The sequence below is a fragment of the Lottia gigantea genome, assembly GCF_000327385.1.
Source record: "Lottia gigantea unplaced genomic scaffold LOTGIsca_24, whole genome shotgun sequence".
In the NCBI taxonomy this organism is placed as follows: domain Eukaryota; kingdom Metazoa; phylum Mollusca; class Gastropoda; family Lottiidae; genus Lottia; species Lottia gigantea.
In genome coordinates, this window is record NW_008708707.1 from 1,003,245 (window position 1) to 1,025,494 (window position 22,250).

At 35.1% G+C, this 22,250-nt stretch overlaps 1 protein-coding gene across 1 annotated transcript in view; it reads left to right on the plus strand.

Moving 5' to 3' along the window:
• Positions 1–6,698: 6,698 nt before the first annotated feature.
• Positions 6,699–22,250, plus strand: part of LOTGIDRAFT_214800 (hypothetical protein) — a gene marked incomplete at both ends in the record, with an annotated part of 29,976 nt that continues 14,424 nt past the window's right edge. Inside the window, 32 exons of the mRNA XM_009055294.1 lie at positions 6,699–6,927; positions 7,379–7,614; positions 7,813–7,914; positions 8,199–8,297; positions 8,698–8,832; positions 9,228–9,290; positions 9,623–9,808; positions 10,052–10,164; positions 10,475–10,654; positions 10,945–11,073; positions 11,167–11,339; positions 11,440–11,514; positions 11,893–12,011; positions 12,182–12,278; positions 12,413–12,618; positions 12,915–13,037; positions 13,272–13,355; positions 13,641–13,733; positions 14,006–14,140; positions 14,402–14,531; positions 14,671–14,921; positions 15,325–15,411; positions 15,675–15,842; positions 16,134–16,246; positions 16,593–16,848; positions 17,252–17,398; positions 17,785–17,927; positions 18,239–18,401; positions 18,588–18,727; positions 19,136–19,211; positions 19,535–19,674; positions 20,005–20,105. Of these exons, the coding sequence (XP_009053542.1) occupies positions 6,699–6,927; positions 7,379–7,614; positions 7,813–7,914; positions 8,199–8,297; positions 8,698–8,832; positions 9,228–9,290; positions 9,623–9,808; positions 10,052–10,164; positions 10,475–10,654; positions 10,945–11,073; positions 11,167–11,339; positions 11,440–11,514; positions 11,893–12,011; positions 12,182–12,278; positions 12,413–12,618; positions 12,915–13,037; positions 13,272–13,355; positions 13,641–13,733; positions 14,006–14,140; positions 14,402–14,531; positions 14,671–14,921; positions 15,325–15,411; positions 15,675–15,842; positions 16,134–16,246; positions 16,593–16,848; positions 17,252–17,398; positions 17,785–17,927; positions 18,239–18,401; positions 18,588–18,727; positions 19,136–19,211; positions 19,535–19,674; positions 20,005–20,105 (4,492 nt within the window). The remainder of the gene's footprint in view (positions 6,928–7,378; positions 7,615–7,812; positions 7,915–8,198; positions 8,298–8,697; positions 8,833–9,227; positions 9,291–9,622; positions 9,809–10,051; positions 10,165–10,474; positions 10,655–10,944; positions 11,074–11,166; positions 11,340–11,439; positions 11,515–11,892; positions 12,012–12,181; positions 12,279–12,412; positions 12,619–12,914; positions 13,038–13,271; positions 13,356–13,640; positions 13,734–14,005; positions 14,141–14,401; positions 14,532–14,670; positions 14,922–15,324; positions 15,412–15,674; positions 15,843–16,133; positions 16,247–16,592; positions 16,849–17,251; positions 17,399–17,784; positions 17,928–18,238; positions 18,402–18,587; positions 18,728–19,135; positions 19,212–19,534; positions 19,675–20,004; positions 20,106–22,250) is intronic.

A 22,250-nucleotide genomic window follows, 5' to 3' on the forward strand; every position in this document is an offset into this window, starting at 1 on the left:
TCTGTAGGCCATATGCTGCATCTGTAGAAATGCCATATTTTGCTAATCATAGGCACATTAGTCGAACAGCTACATTCGATGGGTACCAAGTTTATTGAACACAGTGGAAATAGAAGGACAGGGCCACTTTTTCTGGGAGTATGACACATTTTTCGACACAGCCATGCCTGATTGGCTTTTGATGGATAGTCACTCTTGTTTTGCATAAACCACAGTTGTTGAATTTTTCACATAAGTGTTAATTTTAGGAAATCTCCCTTTCACAGTAGGGATAAATTGGGTATTGCCATTTGCTAAATTGGATGGTCGGTCAGTGTGACACTCTGGAAGTGGTCATGCAGTAGGTGAGGGGACCACTTTGCTGCATGATCCTCGAAGGTGGTGTCATGTGTCCTACGGCAAATATTGGAAATGGTATAAATCTGACATTACTCATTTTGTCCATACCTTGAAAGAGGATTCAAAGTTGATGAAAACATGACACGGTTGCTGAATTCGTGACAACATCTGTAGGCCATATGCTGCATCTGTAGAAATGCCATATTTTGCTAATCATAGGCACATTAGTCGAACAGCTACATTCGATGGGTACCAAGTTTATTGAACACAGTGGAAATAGAAGGACAGGGCCACTTTTTCTGGGAGTATGACACATTTTTCAACACAGCCATGCCTGATTGGCTTTTGATGGTTAGTCACTCTTGTTTTGCATAAACCACAGTTGTTGAATTTTTCACATAAGTGTTAATTTTAGGAAATCTCCCTTTCACAGTAGGGATAAATTGGGTATTGCCATTTGCTAAATTGGATGGTCGGTCAGTGTGACACTCTGGAAGTGGTCATGCAGTAGGTGAGGGGACCACTTTGCTGCATGATCCTCGAAGGTGGTGTCATGTGTCCTACGGCAAATATTGGAAATGGTATAAATCTGACATTACTCATTTTGTCCATACCTTGAAAGAGGATTCAAAGTTGATGAAAACATGACACGGTTGCTGAATTCGTGACAACATCTGTAGGCCATATGCTGCATCTGTAGAAATGCCATATTTTGCTAATCATAGGCACATTAGTCGAACAGCTACATTCGATGGGTACCAAGTTTATTGAACACAGTGGAAATAGAAGGACAGGTCTACTCTTTCTGGGAGTATGACACATTTTCGGACAGAGTCATGCCTGAATGGCATTTTATGGAGTTCCATTTATGTACCAAATCTTAAGAAATGACTCATAATCACATTTTTTTTTTACTTTATAGGAGAAACAAAGTAATGCCTTTTTGTAAATTGTAAACAAAGTATGGTTGTAAGTTTATTTTGATCTGTATTTATCAGGCCACTAATCTCTAATTTTCTTTGAACTAATTTTTATCACTTTTATTTTCTTTCAGGAATGATATTGTGATGATATTTGTATCTGAAATTGATGGTCTACTTTAGCTTTTTGCTATTTCAAGTAGCCTACTAGGTATTTTTCAACACGTTGACATATCTTTTTTGATTGGCCACAATTTGATACAAATGTTACCCAATATGGTCTTTGCGTGGTTTCTATAGGTACCAGTCTACCAGTATGATGGTGCAATGGATGAGAGATGGTGGAGCAAAGACCGCTTTGACTATTTTGTGGCAGGTTATTTATACTTCCTGTCCAATTTCGTCATTGTGGTTTATGCTTTTTTTACAACATTGTCAGCAGTTTTTAAAGTAGTAAAATCACAGAGTTCAAATTGTGTTTTGGGAAGGTTCTGATTATCCTCTTTCAATATGGTTTATGTTTTTGGATGTTCTTATAAGCTGCATTCATTTCAAAAGGCATGGTTCAACTGGTTAAAAGCTTTGAGATTGCAAGCAGAGTCCTATCCTATGCAGGTTGGATACATTCACGACCAATTTGACTGTTTTGTGGTATATTTTTGTAATAATCTTATGCCCAATTTAGTCAAAGTGGTTACTCTATTATTTCTACTAGTTATTTAAAAGCTATAGACAGAGAGCAGTGGTGATAAGTTTTTTTGGCAACAGGATTGAAATATTCATCTATTTAGCAGTATCATTCATAAATTTCAAGTGTTTAGAGGTGGGGAGTTGTTGCTATTGTAAAGTTGTAAATTGATAAAATCTTGTCTAAAATGAAAACAGGCAAATGATCTGTATGATATGATTCTGTATAGAACTTTCTTACTTTCTAAAACTTGAGTTGACCAAACGACCAAAGAAAACATGAAACAACAAGGAAATTACCAAGGAAAATGTGAAACGACCAAGAGCCAAGCCGAAAAAATGATCAGGAAACAACCTCAAACTATTTTGTATTGAATTCTAAGCATGCTAATCAGGCCAAATATTTACTTCATTTTTCAAAATTATACATAGTAGTCATCAAACACAGTTTTAGTGGAATTTCAGGAACAACAGACGTCGTCTGATTGAATGTTAAAACTTTGAAGATAGAATGTTACAATTTGTCTATTACACAGTTTTGCGATACTTGTTGCCCCTGTGTTATGATACATGTCTTAAAGTGGAATGATTGCCAAGCTGTGTAATATAAATGAGTACTAGATCACATTCCAAGAAGAGTTAGAGCCACCACAGACGTCTAAGGCCCATCTACACAGTAAAACAGGTTGTATACAACTTTTGTAATATATTTCTTGTCAGTTTACACAGTATATCAAGTTGCATGAATCACTCCCAATTTGTTGACATAAATTCCCGCCAAAATTGAGAATGACCTTTCAAGATTTAAACTTGTGCTCCCATTGGTCAGATATAAAAGTTGGATACAGCTTGCTGTACAGAACATGTGAAATATACTACTCCTGGAAGCTGTATTAATACAGTGTTACAGCCCTGTTTACACAGCAAATTTTGCTTTATAAACCATGGTTGATACAACTTTCTTTACCGTGTAAATGGGCTTTAAATATGTTAACCCCTATTGGTACAGATAACACTGACACAAGGGTCACACTTGTCTATATGTTTTAATTTTATAATAATATTTTTTATTAGATTCATAGTTTCTTTGTTTAATATGACAATTTGACCTTAACATGTATTTTAGGTAATGCTGCACATCAAGGTTTATGACCCTCGTTTAAGATCCTCAAAATTTTGATGCATGGAAGTAAAGGTAGGTTTATTCGATTCATCTGTAACCTCTAGCAGTTTTGAATACTCATTATTGAAAAAGAGCCTAGCTGTCCTGACAAAATTTTCCTCATTGTACAATCGGTAAGACTATGATTGTAAGGCTGAAAACATTGGTTGGAAAAACGCTCATATTATAATGAAAACCTTGTCTGTCCGTTCGCATTTTTATCAAATTTGATGAAACTTGATATGGATGTAGATATTGACGAGATCTCAGTTAATTTCGAAGTCAGTGATAATTGGATGAAAGGTTTCAGAGTCATTGCTGTTGTGTGTACAATGATGGGACCTTGTTCATGATTGAATTTGATTATAATTTGGGTGAACTGTTTTTGAGGTTTTGCCTTGACTTTAAAATATTTTAAAGATAATTTGAAAATTCATTATAAAATCACTAACGACTATCATTTCTGACAGCTGATAGTGGGCGTATGTTACCTTGCCTGGCAAGCTATCTTTGTAAATGTGCCAGTTATGATCGGTTTTGGACGGTTTAATTGATAAGATCGTCGTGTTGTACTTCGTACTTGTATACATGTATTTGTTTTGCAGTTATTGGATACATTGCTGCCAGAGAAATAGCTCGTATGGGAGGTCATGTTATTATTGCTTGTAGAAATATGGGTAAAGCCGATGCGGTAAGATTATTGATTTAATTTAAACTTTCAATTTAAACATAAATGAAATTAAGATGACCACGTAAACACCCATATTTATACCGCTATTTGAAGTGGGTTTGATTTAGACGATTTAGTCTTTTGTTCTGACCAGTGGTGGAGCCAAAGGGGGGCGTGGGGGCAGAGGGTACAGCCCCTCGCAGCCCCAAAGCCAGTTTTTTGGGCAAAAAACTCATAAATAGGTTAGAGATTCGGATGTAAACCTAGCTCCGCCACAGGTTCAGACCACTAAAGTTAAGGCATTTTAACTATCAATCGTTTTTCGAGATGATCTCCAGAAAGTGATAGAAAAAAGAAAGAGTAAATTTATTTTGGAAGATGGTTTGATTAAGCTTCCCGATCCTGTAAAAATACATCAGTCTCAGATGTAGAAGATTATATAAAACTGTGTAAGTATTTAATACTATTGTAGGCCTACTGATATCAGACTCTGGAGACTGAGCCTAATTTCACAACCTTAAACAGATAGATTTTATTATTATTTTAATGTAGAATTGTTCCACTACTGTTCCTTCTGACTTGTATCCAGTATTATTATTTGATTATTATGTTTGTATCATGATTCTATTCATTCTAGTCAAGTAGAATAGACTTCACAATTATTTATGTTTAAGTTAAAACAAAATGGCAATTAACAAAACGTGTGTTGCTCCAAAGAGCACTCATGTGAGTTACAAGATGCCTACAGTAATTGACAGTGTTTGTTTACCTGATTAACATGATTGGGGACTGGGGTATTAAGCAATCAATCACTTCGGTAGATTGATTCACCTCGTATAATAGGTCTCGCCTCTTGGCTTATCTTGTGTGCAAACAGATAAATAACGAACAAAGCAGGTGTGTATAGTTTACACTCATGCAAGTTTGTGATTTGTTTCCTCAATAAACTACTCTATGATGTATTATACATGTATATGTATAAACTGAATTAATTTTACAGGTGTTGAGAACCATAATGTCCCGACGAAAGGATCAAAATCAACAAAAGAAGGAGAAAGTTTATACTTATCTGGACAATACCATCGAATCAGTCCAAATATATCTTACTGCTATGTAAAGGCTTTTGTTGCTCCACAAAAGGCACAGACACAAGCACCATATAGTGTATGGACAGTCCTTCAGAAGAGAACGGGAAAAGTGGAAAGAGCTTACTGCAATTGTCCAGCAGGTCTACGAGGGTATTGCAAACATTGCATTGCCTTGTTGCACCTATTGTTAGGCAAATAGAGTTGGGATGCAACAAAGCATGTACATCCCAAACAAACCACATGTTCAAGGGAAAAGGGTTACATAACCTGACTTTGTAAGAAATCTTGTTGTGAAAAAGGTTAGGCTACAGGTAGATTTGATACTACTCAAGAAGATTTTCAAACTCCTGGAAAAAAGTCTCGATTGACATTTGAACCCAGAGCATTCTGCTACCGCAAGGAAAAAACACTATCTGATTTTGACTTAAATAGGCTAAGAGAGATAACAAGTGGAAATTGTGGGGTACTTTTATATTCTCCAAGATGCAGTGTTGAGCAAAATGCCATTAATCCTGATATTGATAATTTTCAACTACAAAAGTGCACCAACATTAAGTAATTAGGGAGACAGCAATTTGGTGATTTGATATTTCGAATAATGACAAGTGTGAGATAGTATGGTATGAATTTCAAAAAGTTCCTATGACGGCTATGCCTTTTAATTTGCTGATAACTTTTGTAAGTTTCAGCTTCCATAACAAAAAAATTATGTCTTAAATGGGCCACAGTACAAAGACTTTAATTGAAAGAATTCTTATGTGTATTTGTCATAAAAAAAGTTTTTAAGTTATTTTAACAATATTTAAGTTATAAATAACTCAGATTTGCCTAGACAATTCGACCCGATCCGACCCGAATCTGTATGCTAGTTGAATGTGTACGCTAAGTTCAGCCTGGTCGGAAGTTATTAAATGTGCCGGTTGCATGTAAAATATAATGATGTACTTTTTCAAGAAAATTAAACATAAAACTTGCTTATTTGTTTCCAACCACTTTTCAAAGTCAATATTTATTTTAAAAGGGAAACAATTGGTTTTATATGAAGATTGTCTTTCTAAAACCACTTAGCTGAAAAAAAAACTCTAATAGTCCATCACTACATTTTAGGCAAGACATTATTTATCTTTGATCACGTGACCAGAAATGGCCGACTTCTCGTCAATTAATTTTGCACGAACTAAAGATTCTTTTTGTTTTTCCATCTTTGACAGTTCGTATTACGATATCATATCTAACTGCTTTGCTGCATCTTATACTTGACTTTACTTTTCACAAGAAGTCATGTGAAATCGTTCAAAGATTCAACAAGAAATTCACTGTTCAATGTTCTTGTTTTCCTTTTTAGCTCTAGCTCTGTGGACTAAAGTCAAGACTTTACAGTTCAAGTTCAATACTTCATAATCATGCCATATCCTCAATCCAAATCAAGAGTTGCTCTGTCAGTTCCATGTCAATGCCTTTTTCCTTCCCAGACTCAGTCTTGCCCCCATAAATGGCATGTTATTTATTGGAAATGCCACATAACAATATTTAGCTACTGCCACTAGTAACCTATCAAATTATTCAGAACTAGGACAGCAAGGGTTTTGGTCAAGGTAGATTTTACGTGTAGATTGTGCATGTTAAAGGTCTTTCGGCCTTCAAACTGAAAGAGTTGTCATGGATTCACCCCATTGCACACAGCATGGCATTGCTCGTCTTCATTAAGTAAAAATTTCAAAGTCCATTTCATTTATTTTTCAGAGAATATACAAGAAATGAGCCTGCTTTGAAAGTAATCTGATATACTACGACTGACATATTAGCTTATCATATTGTTCTACATATTCAAAATGTCGACAACTACACAGATGCTGCTACAGTTTGTAGCTGGGTTAAAAAATCGGAATGAAGAAGTTAGGAATAAGACTGTCAATGAGTTACATCATTTTGTCAGTACAGAGCTAAGGGAGATGCCAGTTGAGGAACACATGGCTTTCATGGATGATTTCAACCATCATATTTTTGAAATGGTGTCCAGTTCTGATTTGAATGAAAAGAAAGGAGGGATTCTTGCTATAGGTTTGTTATAGTAGTAATATTCTTTTACACCTACATCTATATATTGATAAATATTAACAGAACCTTTTTCACGATATGCCAGAAATGAATTAGTACTGGGGCTCAGATTTTGTTCTCACAAAATTTGAAGAATTGATGATGGATCATTTCTGACAATTTTGAGGTGCCAAAAACGTATCAAAATCTATCTTTTTGGTTTTTGTACAAAGTCACTGTAAATGAATCAGTCTCTGCTGAACTGAAGAAGGTTTTGCCTGGGGCTTAATTCTCACTTGCTGGGTCCCAGCCCTCACGGACCCCACTCTAAAGACAGGGGCTGGATAGGCCTTTATGATAGATTATTATAGATTTTATCCAATCAATACAAAGATGACAAGAGCTTCAACCTTTTCCTGCTTCTGCAGTTTTCAAAAGATTTCCGCTTAGATATTTATTTTTCGTTTTTTCTTAGCTACATTAAGTGGAGTAGATGTAGGAAACACATCAACTAGAGTTACAAGATTCACTAATTATCTACGGAATATGCTTCCTTCAAATGAAGTCAGTGTTATGGAGATGGCTGCCATGGCTGTTGGCAACCTGGCATTACTTTCAGGAACTCATGCTGCAGAATATATAGAGTTTGAGGTGAAAAGAGCATTGGAATGGTTGTCTGAGGAACGTAATGAAGGAAAAAGAATGGCTGCAGTAAGTTTTACTCAATTTTTTTATCCATTTAAATTTTTTTGAGATTGTTCTTGAGATCCTTTCCATTTTTCTGAATGTGACAAAAAAGTAACCTTGACTTGCTCAGAAAAAAACAACAAAATACAACATAAAATTTCTTTTTTTCAAAACTAATTATTCCCTTAATATAAACTGATGTTTGTTATCTTATTTTATCAGGTGTTGGTGTTAAAAGAACTTGCAGTGAATACTCCAACTTTCTTCTTTCAACAAATTCAACAATTCTTCGATTGTATATTTGATGCCATAAGAGACTTAAAGGTTAGTCTTATGCCCCAAATAGATTTTCTTTTTTCTAATATGCCTTCAAGTTGAGAACTGAAAAGCTGCTATGAAAAGCTGGGAAATATTAAGATTCTTTGTGCTATGACAGTGAAATTCTATTGACTACTGATTAAGTCACCTTTCATCACAAGCTCCAATTCTTAGATGTATCTATATTCCTTTGAACTGTTTTTCCTGTTACATGACTAATGTATTGCTGTAGTTTAGAATTTGTGCATTTTAAGTTCCTAATATAAATTATATTTTGTTTATAAATTTAGCCGTCTGTGAGAGAAGCTGCAGTATCAGCACTACAAGCTGCTCTTACTGTCACATCACAACGAGAAACGAAGGAGACACAACGATCACAGTGGTATAAGGTAAAGAAACTTGTTCACTGACTTCAGTTCTTTAAATAGGCATTTTCACTTAGATTTCACTAAGGTCTGAATGCATTGGATATATTGTTATTGGTAAGGAAATTGAATTTTATTGGATACTTTACAAGATTGTGAAGATATTTTTACCAAGGAAAATGCTTTTGAGACAATAGTTTTCATTGGCCAGAATATCTCTTAAAGGGAACCAGATTGTTACAGTAGACACTTAATTGTTTTGGCAAGGAAGTCAAGTTTTTAAAAGAGCTGGGTCCAATTTATCACAAATCTAAAGAATTTGCTGTGAGTGTAGAATTTAACATTGAGAAATACAATACGTACCTCAAAATTGATCCTTAGATGTATTTGTGAGACAAAACCTAGTTTATTATTCCATTTTCAGCAATGTTTTGACGAAGCTTTGAAAGTAGCTGATGACGTCACATTACGAGAACATAAAATGACGCGAGATGATTGGATGCATGGATCACTACTGATTATTAACGAACTTTTACGTTGTAGTAACGTGGAAGGAGAGGTGAGTTAAACTAGATTTTGACTTTGAAACAGCACTGATTACTATCAGAGTCATCAAATTATCGCTTTAAGGTTTCAAGGGGTCACAAGTTCCAATTTTACTCTCGGGCCAGTTGACCAATATCAAGAGCTGCAGAGAGTCCAATGGGTCAGTGAGTTATACACTTGCTTGCTAATCTGAAGGTCAAGTGATCAATCCTAGCATAGGTTGAGATAAACCTTTGAATTATTCAACCTAGTTTCCTGTTGTCAGTGATATAGGTTGGAGGGGCTAACAGCTAAAAAGTGTCTAGGTGTTCAAATGGGCGATAAATCAAGACCTTGTGTGCTGTAAGCTGATATCCCTTTATAATTTTCACTAAATTCAATGTAGAAAAATATTCTAACCATTTTTAGAAAGCAAGAGTTGAGATGGAAGAGATAACAAATCAACAGAATATTCATGAGACCAGTCTGAGGGTAGGTTCATTATACTAATCATTTTACCCCTCAGTACCTTGGGAGCCACGGTGGCTCAGTGAATAAGACGCTTGCTCACTTACCTGATGGTTCAGGGTTCAATCCAGATATAGTTTAAGATAATACCTTGTGGCTGACATGGAAAAAGTGTTTAATCAATCAGAGTATCCAAATGACTGAGGCCCTTAGTGCTACAGGCTGTACATGTTAAAGATCCCTCAAAAGTAGGCATATGCCACTGTCCTGGCAAAATTCCTTCATTGTACATGGTATTGCCTATCTTCATTACCCTAACAGCTGCAGGAAAATAGAAAGTAAAATTACATTTCCAGGAACTCTATGGAAGCAAGTCCAAAAGTCATCTTCACCATGGATCATATCAACATATTCAGAATAAATCAAAGGCGTTATTAATGACAATACGAACTGGTACAACTGGATATAGAAACTTGTCACCAGGAAATAATCTTTTTGAAAGTAAAACATGTAAAATGTTAATCAACAATAACTTTGATAAGGTTTGTTAAGACTTTTACTGGCTTTATAAAAAAGTTGCTGAGTTGACTAGCTAAGTTTACTATAACAAAGGCCCTTAGATATTATTAGCAACTTTTGCAATAAGGAGGTAATAGAATAATTAGTTTTAGTGGAATTACAAGAACAACAGAATTTGATGTAGTGCAAATTGATGCTAGCAGTGTATCAGATACACCTCTTTACAAGTTCCAGATTTCCGTATTAATACAGATTTTCATTTAAAGGTATGTAATCTTGTGTTGAGACATCGTGGAAGTAAAAGTGGTTTTATACAGACAACAATGTTAATGGTATTACCTAGACTAGCTTCATTTAATCCTACTGTTTTCTCTAGAATGTAAGTTAACACTGTATAGCTCACAGCCAAAAGTATGTGGCCCTTACTTTAAGTTACCATCAATCTGATTAAGATGCAAACTTACATGATGTGTTTCTGCAGGTTATAATACTTGCTGTCCATGATCTATTTAAATTCTTAACAGTAACTGCAAAAATAAGAGGCTTATTAGCATAATGGCTACAAATGTCCTTAATCTTCAATGTGAAAATAGACATTGTATTTTCTATATTTGAAACAATGTCCGTCACATCACAAACCAAACTTTCATTCAAAAAGTGATATTTTTTTTAATTTATTTTTTTTATAGATATTTAGCAGATACTATAAACTTTCTACTAGTGATTTTAAAAAGGGATAAAGATAGAACCCAGGCGTTTCAAGCTATAGGATTACTAGCTATTTCAGTCAATGAGGAAATTTTCCGACTACTGCCAAGAATTATGGAAATTATACGAGCTTCACTACCACCAAAAGATATCTCTTCAAAGTAAGTCACTGAATTCCTGAAAATCCAAAAGCTGAGATTAATTTTGATGATTTTTTTCAGAAGAGGAATATGGTACTTAATGAAGGGTTGTAGTACAGTCTGTGAGAGCTTTGAAATCTGTATATTGGTTACATTCAACAGCTGGTGTTCATCATGAAGGTCCAGTTCAGAGTTATCTTTCTTATCTTATTTCATTTAACCTCCCATTTTTCTTTATTTTGTATATCCTGTGAATGGTATAGATTATTTAACTAAGATTTTTAGTCATTCAACTTATCTTTGTATTTCAGAAAGCATCGTAATTTTGTGGTGGATCCTGCAGTATTTACGTGTATTAGTATGCTAGCTAGGGCCGTCGGGTCCAATATTACTAGAGATATACGAGATTTATTAGATTCTATGCTGGCAACTGGACTTAGGTTCGTACTATTTCTTTGTTATATTGAAACATATTATAAATATATATAGCAATTTTGGGCATGTAGGATGAATACTTTTTTTTTTCATTTCAGCCCTGCCCTTACTGCTGCATTAAGAGACATAGCTAAACAGATACCACAGTTAAAGAAAGAGATACAAGATGGTTTATTAAAGAGTTTATCTATGATATTAATGGGTAGATCTTTAAAACATCCTGGTGCTCCTAAAACCCCAGCATCTCCCCTCCCTCCTACAGGTAATATTAGTTTATCATTTATTCATTTCATTCTTTCATTATTTCATTATTTCATTATTTCATTCATTCATTCATTCATTCATTCATTCATTCATTTCAGCATCAGGAGGTATATTAACAGAATCACATGATGTAACAGGAATCACTCTTGCTTTAAGAACTTTGGGAAGTTTTGATTTTGAAGGTAAGAATTTTATACTAAAACTTAATTTTTTTTCACTGTTCCATTAAATTTAATTATGTTTCTTTTATTTTTTATTCTGTAATCTAACAAGTTATCTACCACAGTCCTGTTCTAGTGATGATATTTATTTTTAACCAATCAAAGCATGTAAAAGCTGACAATAATGAATGAGAGCAGTATGATAGTCTCTTTGGGTTTCGCTATTTATCAATTCATCATTGTTATCAAGGAACAGGTCCTATATTAAATACTTTGATTGGTTAAAAATAATGTTATTAGAACTTTACTGTGGTAGAAAATTGTTAGATTACATTGGAGATGTCAAATATCAGAGAAAAAAAAGAAACAAAAGGAACTGATTTTGGTGTTTCCTTCCAGGTCACTCTCTAACTCAGTTTGTACGACATTGTGCTGATCAGTATCTCTCTAGCGAACATAAAGAGATACGACTAGAAGCTGTTCAAACTTGTGCTGGACTGTTAACACCTCTACTAGTGGTACGTTCAAAATTATTTTTGTTTGACAGTCAACTGCCAACTGACTGAATGCAGTCTTGCTTAGGGAAAATATAAATTTTACGTAGATGAAATAATATAATAATATAACGAAGACAATTTTTGCCATGAAGTTTTGAGTCAAATGTTTATGTGACTTTATAATTTTACAGTTATTATCAACCAATCAAGAACAAGTTAGTATGGCTGCCATGACAACAGTAGCAGACGTATTAAATAAATTGTTGGTAGTTGGTATTACAGATTCAGGTTTGTTTCTTCATTATTTGTCATAAAACAGGAATGTTTATTTTATTTCTCTCCTGTTTATATTGTTACCTAATTTTCGGGGACCTTCATTCTTCTCAGAATAGACTTACCTAATTATATAATGTATTTTGTAGATCCTGATATAAGACTATGTGTGTTGGACTCATTAGATGAAAGGTTTGATCCTCATCTAGCACAAGCTGAAAACGTCAGTGCTTTGTTTGTAGCCTTGAACGATGAGGCTTTTGAAATAAGAGAACGAGCTATATGTATGATAGGAAGATTATCCAGTAAAAATCCAGCTTACGTCATGCCGTCTTTACGTAAAGTGTTGATTCAGGTATGTCCAATTAACCTAATAAAGCAGTTGAATTGAATTTTCTCTGTGTTAATCCCTTAGCTTTGAAATGTCATAAATATATCCATAAAAGTATGGCTTCCCACTGTCAGAGATACAGGTTGACTCTGTTGATTACAATCTCAGCCACAGATTGTTCTGGGAGATCTTTTCTTACTTGTACATTTCATTTATGAACTCCATAACAGAATGATATTTCGTTGATTTTTCTTCGTTATGTTATTTTCCGATTAATTTTCTTGATTGAATTCATGAAAATGAGGATGTTATTGTTTTAGATTTTAACGGAGTTAGAATATAGTGGTATAGGTAGAAATAAAGAACAAGCTGCCAGACTATTAGGACATTTAGTGGCTAATGCTGCTAGATTGATTAGACCTTATATGGAGCCCATTTTAAAGGTTGGTACAATTTTTCTGTTAATTAGAGTAAGATTGCTCATTGTGCACTGCGTAGCTTTGCTATTATTCACCCGCTCAATAATGTATAAAAAAAGTCAAGTATTAAAAGAAGTATTAGTAACTATTAAGTTATAAAGTATAGAAACAATTATAAGCCCTGTAAAGTATAAAATCTAGGATAAGACCAACTGTATAAAAAAGTAAAACTCCTAATTGATGTTTTTATCTGTACAGGTGCTGATTCCAAAATTAAAGAATCCAGACCCCAATCCTAATGTTACTATCAGTGTCTTAACAGCTATTGGAGAACAAGCTTTGGTAAGTATAAAAGTTTTGCCATCTTCGCTGTGTTAGCGAACTGGTCCCCCATTCCATCTAAAGCTTCTCTCTTAAGGGACCAGTTTGGAGCCACCTTGGCATTGATGAGATGAAATCAAATCCCTTGATGCACCTAGCCTGAAAGGTGACTGCGACAGTTAGGACGTAAATGTATGCTTATTTATGCATGCTAGTGTAAATGGTTAAGTGAGGCTCAGCGTACAATTTTCAGTGTATATATACTATCTATAGTATCTGGAATATTTTTTAAACGTCTTTGTGTAGGTGAGTGGAACGGAGATGAAGAAATGGATGGATGAATTATTACCTATTATTCTGGACATGTTACAAGATTCTACATCTATACAAAAACGTGAGGTTAGTTAGACATAGTGGCCAGCAAAATACCATCGCCCTTGTCTGTCTATTGGTCTGTCCATCCCTTGTCTTGTGAACTTAACTGAAGGTTCAATCCCCATGTCTGTGATGCAAATTGAAGGTGCTGACATATAAGTGCTGTGTATTAGTTGGTATGGGACATTCAATGGAAACCATGCATTTCAAAGAGTCTATTGTTATTAGCTTGACAAAATTTACCTTCATTGACCCAAATGAAGCAGAAAAGTTGGATCTAAATTTTATTTTTACAGATTTCACTATGGACATTAGGTCAGTTGATAGAGACTACTGGTTGTGTTGTTGTACCATATCAAAAATATCCCACATTACTAGAGGTTTTACTGAACTTCTTAAAAACAGAGCAAACACCAGGCATCAGACGAGAGGTGAGTATTCATCTTTAATTTACTACAGCTCATACTACAGAGACATGTTTAGGATATATAATCTTCATCGGTCTTCCCTTTCTTAAAAAATTTTATGGTCTTTTTTTTTGCTAGTTCAACAGACAAATTGTGACGTCCAAAATCGATTTCATTTCAATTTCAATTTCATATTCCATTTCATTTCATATTCTTTTCCATTTCATTTCATATTTCATTTCAATTTCATTTTATTTTTAAGGGATGTGTTTGTTTGTATTGCAGGTGATCAGAGTTCTTGGGTTGATTGGTGCTCTTGATCCACACAAACATAAAATGAACATTGGATTAATCTCAGAAAGAGAATCAGCTATCAGTAAATCTGATAATAAAACTAATGGAGACAGTAATCAAGGTGAGCATTTAGTCGAGGGTTTGCCCAAACTGTAGCAGGAAATTTGATTCTAGATAGAATTGCATAAAGATGCCATCTTTTCAATTGATGGAGAAGTTGAATTTAAATCGAACATTGATTTAACCTATTCTATTTTTAGATTTGAATACCAGTGAAATGCTAGCAAGCATGAGTGCTACCTCCACTTTAGAAGAGTTCTACCCTGCTATAACTGTAGCTAATTTGATGAAGATATTACGTGACCCGTCGCTATCAGAACATCACACCATGGTGGTTCAAGCCACCACCTTCATCTTTAAGTCACTACGTATCAAATGTGTACCATATATACCACAAGTCATACCATCCTTTCTGACTGTTATACGCAATGCCGAGGCTAGTTTCAGAGAGGTATGTCCTTCTTCACTTGCTGCTTTTCAATAAGATCATTTGCTTTGACCATAATTACAAAGCCCTTTAAGGAAAGTTGACCCCTATTTTCCCAGGTTAGCTGTCCTGTCTCTGGGCTCTTTTCAGAACTTTTGCTAAGCTGACCATATGTCCCAGGACCTTTATTACTATTGGTAGTTTGCCCAATGAGGACAATGCACCCAAAACACATGTCATAGGATGAGCTCTAGATATTTAGATTTTAGATTTTATTTAAAAAAAGATTCCCGAAGACCTTGGATGTTCAAATGAACCATATTTGTAATTGTATTATAATATTGTGGTCTTAAATTGTAACAGTTAATCAAGAGTTATCTCCCATAGAAGAGCAGTTGAGATGCCTGAATAAAACTTTTTTTTCCAGTATTTATTTCAACAACTAGGGGCTATAATATCAGTAGTAAAACAACATATTAAAAATTATTTAGAAGATATTTTTACTATTGTTAAGGTAGGTAATGCTGCTTCTTTACAAACTGAATAAGGACTTCCATTAGATATATTGAGGTAGTAGTATTTTAGGCGAGGGCCTTCTTTACTTCATTATGATATATTTTGGGGATCTGAAAAATAAAGGTGGCAGCTTCCTCTTCCTTTTCCTTAGGAAAACTAAAAACAAATAAGAATTTTGCTTGGTGGAACGATGTCATAAGATTTAAACACAATTAGCCAGTTGACTACAACCCCCCCTAAATCTAGTCTTTGTAATTTCAGGACTTCTGGACACCAAGCAGCACGATGCAGAGTACAATAATAAGATTGATAGAACATATTGTAGGAGCTCTTGGTACAGAGTTCCGAGTCTATCTTCCCCAGATTATACCACAGATGTTACGTGTCTTCATGCATGATACCAGTTCTGATAGAGTTGTTACTGCAGAGGTTAGTTGGTCTTTGAGTTAGTTTGGCCTTTTTACATGCCTGCTTAGTGATTGGACTTATCAGTTTAGATTTGCATTTCATGAAATTCTGTAGCAATTGAAAATTAAAGATTAAAGATAGATTTTGCCAATGAAGTCCGTGTGTCACAAGAAAGATAACAAACATGTTTAACGCACATATGGAATCATATTTGACGCATGACGGATCCGCAAGGGCCATTTATGTCTGCATGACGCGTATATGGAATCTTAGCTTAACACTCGTCTGAATCCTCTTTATTAATTTCTCCAGTTATTAGATGCCCTGCAGTTATTTGGAGCTAATTTAGATGATTATCTTCATTTATTATTACCACCTGTCATTAAACTCTTTGATTCACCTGAAATACCCATGGCAGTCAGAAAGTAAGTATGTCAGTTCCTTTAGTTTACAATACCCGGCCTGTCTTCTAGCTTTTACTTGGTCAGCATTGATCGTTCTTAGGAGTATCTGTTCTCATTTACAGCTGGGTTGATGGAATTATAAGGAAAGATGGTTTATTTTAAAATCATTTTTTTCCTGAAATCCTAAATACAATGGACTTGTCCTTATTTTATCAGTACTTTCATAGATATTTTCATAATTCTTAGGAGACGTAACTTTAGTCATTGATCCATGTTAGCCTCCAAGAATATATCTTCTGGTTGGCCCTGTGGCTCCCTAACATCAAATAGAATAACACGTATCTCATGGTCTATATTTATTTTGCAGGTCATCCTTGGAGACAATAGATAGATTAACAGATAATCTGGATTTAACAGACTACGCTTCCAAGCTAATCCATCCTCTAGCTAGAATACTGGACTCGACTCCAGCCTTACATGGCACAGCAATGAACACTCTCTGCGCTTTGGTTGTTCAACTGGGACATAAGTTTATGATATTTGTACCCATGATGAATAAAGTTTTACATAAACAACGCATCAGTCATCAACGCTATAGTGTTTTAATGACCAAATTATTACGGGTAAGTTTTGATTTATATAGGTGGTCCTTGGCCAAACCTTTCGACTTCTCTAGAATATCTGCAACCATTTACTTCTGGGTCGATAATGAAGAAAGATGACTTATATAAGGTATCCAGATTTTTATAGGTCAACTGAGATTAGAACCCATGACCACCATCATGTTCTTGGCATTGATCTCCAGGATTATCTGTTCCCATTTACAGCTGGTCGACTGGTATACTGGGGAAAGATGATTTATTTTAAATCACCAGACTGTCACTTGCTGACTGAAATAAGAACCCACTACCACCATTGTTTTATGTAATCAAGCAGATGACAAGATGTAAAGATTCCATCACTCTTACCAAGTGTGCTACAACCCACCCTTTTTAAACTGTATAGATATTGATGTGTGTATTTCAGGGTACAACTATCTCTGATGAAGATTTAGATATACACTCTATGAAACATCGTAGAAACAGAAGTAAAGCCAATAAGATAGCTGAATCAGCATCCAGTGATACAGCAGCCATCAAAAAACTTAGTGTTAAATTTGATCATTTGAAAAAGGTAAGTTATCTTTATGCTGGGTTTGGATGGTTATGAAAGTGGGGCTCTTGTTCAATGTTTTGGCTGTTTTCAGTGATAGAGATGGACAGTTCTTTAGGATAGGATAATAAACACAGGTAGATTATGGTATGTGGATGTTCTGACAATCTCTTCCATTGCACACTGCATGGTGTGGTTCATCCCAGCTTTATATACAATAAAAAAAGAAATTGTCAATCTTCAGTAGGGAAGAAGGCTGAAATTGGTCTGCTGTCTGAAGATCTCTACTTGTCAATCTTCGGTAGGGACAGTCACTGAAATAGATCAGTTCTCTGGAGAATGCACATTGAAAGGTCTGTAACAACATTTTTCAGGTTTATATATGTAATAATTGTTATATTTTGTAGGCGCTGGCAGCAGGTAGACGTGTATCTAAAGAAGACTGGATGGAATGGCTACGGAAATTATCTATTGCCTTGTTAAAAGAGTCGTCTTCTCCTGCCTTAAGATCATGTTTTGTTTTAGCTCAAACATATAATCCACTAGCCAGGTATGTTTGACGACTTCACTATTGAATTAGGGAGCCACGGTGGCTTAGTGAGTTAGACGTTTGCTTGCTAGCCTAAAGGTTCAGGGTTTAATAATAGTTTGGGTTGGATTTTTCAAACCTGTTCCCCCTGTCAGTGATGCAGGTAGGAGGGGCTGACATAGGTCATTGGGATGGGACAATAGACGGATGCCATGTTTACTTCAACCTGGCAAAATTTCCCTCACTGCTCACTGAATAACATTGTCTGTCCTATAGAAATGCAACCTGTTTGAGCAATTATGGATAAATTTTATAAAATTGTATTTTTCTAGAGACCTGTTTAACGCAGCCTTTGTCTCATGCTGGACTGAACTAACTGAGTGTCAACAAGATGAGCTGATTGACAGATTGAAACAGGCCCTGAATTCACAGGAAATTACTGAAATAACTCAAACTCTACTGAATTTAGCTGAATTTATGGAACATTGTGACAAGGTATGGCATCAGTTTGGTCCAAGACAGTTCCCTTTTGTGAGCCAGTAAGAACAGCTTAAAGGTATTGTACGCCTTACACTGAGATAAAGTTTAGATTCTTAAACTTGGTCAATAACTGAATATATTCATCAGTGGACTTACCTGGTGTCATAACTATACAAAAATATTTCCTCTTGTTATTTTTAGGGTCCTCTGCCATTAGATAGCAGTCTGCTGGGAGACAGAGCTATGACATGTAGAGCCTATGCTAAAGCTCTGCATTATAAAGAAGAACAGTTTCACAATAATAAAGATGATAAAACAGAAATTTTAGATGCTCTTATTAGGTAAGATAGAATTTCTTTTAATACTGAATATTCTTAATAGGGCAAGAAAATTACTCAAGAACAAAGCTAATTCAATTTGTAAGGATGTAGCTGTCTAAAGTTTGTTTTGCCAGCTGAAATAGCTCATTCTCAGTTATCTGTATCACTTTTCAGAGTTGAAATTTGCCATTCTGTTCATTTACAATTTAATAAAGCCTATTATGGAAATAATCAGCATTCTTCCATGGAGATATCACTTTATCTACTATAGGCAATGGAAACTTAAACTAACTTTTTCAATATGTTTTTTAATGTTAGACAAACCAAAGATTTTTTATGTAGAAAAGTGTTAAGGGTAGCTCAATTAGATGTTAAAATTGATATATTCCCACACTTGATGATACAGTGAGATATATGGCTTTTTTTCAGTATCAACAATAAACTACAACATTCTGAAGCTGCTGCAGGAGTATTGTCTTACGCCAAGAAACACAGTAATGATCTGGTACGTACTGAAAACACTGGAGATACCTTGTGTTCTACCTCAAATTCTTCAAGTTTTTTTGATGGGACCAGAAACTGAGCCTTGTGTTCTACAGGCTGTGTATTTCAAACATCCCTCAACAGTTGAAATCAAAAAAGAGAAGGCCATTGCTGCTGTCCGGGCAAAATTTCAGCCCTCAAGTGCTGAACAGAAGGATATAAAACTCTCTCATATTGTTCAGTACTAAATATCATTTCCCCCATTGTGCACTGAACAGCATTATTTTTTTATTAGTCCAATGAGATATTTTGCAAAATTTTGAATGATATTTGATGGTGTTACAGAGAGTTCGTGAGAACTGGTATGAGAAACTACATGAATGGGATCATGCCCTTAAAGCCTATGAAGAGAAAGAAAAACTACACCCAGATGAAGATTCTATCCTTTTGGGCAAAATGAGATGTCTGGAGGCTCTAGGACAATGGTGAGTTTGAATTTGATGGTGCAGGATCCCGAAAAACACCCTTATTTTGGAACTGAACTCATCTAAATGACCATGACACTGTATGATATTGATAGGAAATGCACATGTGGGAGAGTCCATTATTATTTGAAGGGTGTCATATTGATGACTGGTACATTATTTACTGCCAGGAATGATGAAATGAAATTTTTGTGTCCTACTTTTCTGCACCTGATTTGGTCAATGAAGACTTGTGATGCCATACAGTGTGCAAAACGAGGATTTCAGAATGTCGCATATATACTCTGAAAGTGTCCCATTCAAATGAGATGTTTTGATATTATTTTCCAGGGGTAATCTGCATTCTCTAGCTTGTGATAAATGGTCTACAGCCAATGATACATGTAGAACTAAAATGGCCAGGATGGCTTCAGCTTCTGCTTGGGGTTTAGGTTAGTATTTGTGCTTAAATCATGATTTCTGTGGTCCAAAGCCTTTCCTATCGAAGCTGTGAGATTACCAAAACAAAACTGACAGATGTAAAATGCTTGAAAAATGAGTGCATTCTAAAACTTTATTTTGGACTGAAATTTGAGATGTCAAAAAATATGCGATATTATCATTCAATGTTGTGGTGTCTGCGTTTTGCCAACTTTTTTTCTGACAGGGGCGCTGTTTCATTTACAATTACAAGATGTACTGTCAAGGTACAAATAGGTGTGCGTTATATTCACAATTATATAGTATATGTTTGATATTTATATTGACTATTATTTAGGTAATTGGAATAGTATGGAACAGTATATGTGTTTAATACCAAGAACTAGTTATGATGGAGCTTTTTACAGGGCTGTATTCGCTCTTCATTCTGATGATTTTAAACAGGCACAACAGGTTAGTTTTATAGAATATTAGACTAGAGCTCATCTCATGCTGTCACTTAGGGGGTAGGGGTAGCTCAAAGACTTGGACTCTTACTTCCTTATCAAAGTTATATTTCAATTGGATTTCCTGGTTTGCTGGAACTTATCTCATGCTGCTGTTGGGTGCGGCAATGACTGACTTAGTTGGACATTTGCTGTCCAACTGTAAGCCCAGGGATCAATCCTGGCAACAATCTTGCTGCTCCTTCTGCTAAGGGTGCAAGTCAGAGGAGCTGATATGGAAAAAGCATCTTGGGTATGGTTGGGTGAAATAAACCTAGGCCCTGTGTGCTACAGGCTGTGCATGTTAAAGATCCACCGACAGCTGGAAATTGAAAAAGAGAAAGTTATTGTGGCTATCCGGACAAAATTTCTCTCATTGCACACTGCATGGTGTTGCCTGTCTTTATAAGCCCAAACTGGAGCAGAAAAATTGGATATGAAACTCCATTTCATTTACTTATTTTGTATTAATTTAGTGTATTGATAAAGCTAGAGATATATTGGACACTGAATTAACAGCTATGATTGGTGAGAGCTACAACCGAGCTTATGGGGTAAGAATTCATTCAAGCCAATCAAAATCACTGTTATATGTACATGTGGGATGAAGAATGAATATTGAAATATCCCCATATTCCAGCAATAATGATGAACACTTTATTTTACTTGGGTCAGAATTAAATCCTTTGCACCAAAATGAACAAACATTAATCCAATTGGAACAAACAAAAATGAAATGTATCGTATGAACACAACAAATAAAACTTTTGAACATTTGATTGGTTGAAATTTTAAGTATCTTGGAACTCATGCTGCATAAAAATTTCTTCAGATCTTAGTTGTCAAGTGTAGTAGCCTGCAGTAGAAACAAATAAGGAAACATTTTGATGGGAACTTTAGTTAGAGTGTTTTATTATTTGTCTAGGCAATGGTGAATGTACAGATGTTAGCTGAATTAGAAGAGATCATACAATATAAACTAGTACCAGAGAGACGAGAAGCTATTAGATTAAACTGGTGGAATAGACTCAAGGTCATTCATTCATTCATTCATTCATTCATTCATTCGGCTGCCATTTACACCTAGGCTTACACAGAAAAGAGGCTCAATAAACCAAGGCCATTGTGATACAGATTATGCACATTAAAGATCTCTCCACAGCTGGAAATGAAAAATAATTAGGGTAGTGCTGATAAGATGTCCCTCATTGCCCACTGCATCCCTCAAGTAAAGAAGATGAAGACATAGTAATCTCCCATTTCTATAGTCAACCTTATATGTTATTGCTCTCATTTTGAATTTTATTGGTTTGCCAAGTTTTTTTCCCCATTCAAAGTAAGGCATAAAAATCTATCACTTATGGAATTGGCCTGACAATAACTTACCTCATTGCATACTCTACATCATTACCCATCTTACGAAGATGAAAAGGATGTAAAACTCCATTATATTTCGTTACTATTCCAGGGTTGTCAACAGAATGTAGAAGACTGGCAGAAAATATTACAAGTGAGATCCTTGGTTATTTCACCATCAGAAGATAGAATGACTTGGTTGAAATATGCCAGTCTCTGTCGTAAAAACAGTCGTATGGTGAGAAACTTTTGTTCTGTCCACTTTTCTTGACTTCTTCTAGAAAAACCACTGCATATTCAGCAAAACTTGTGAAT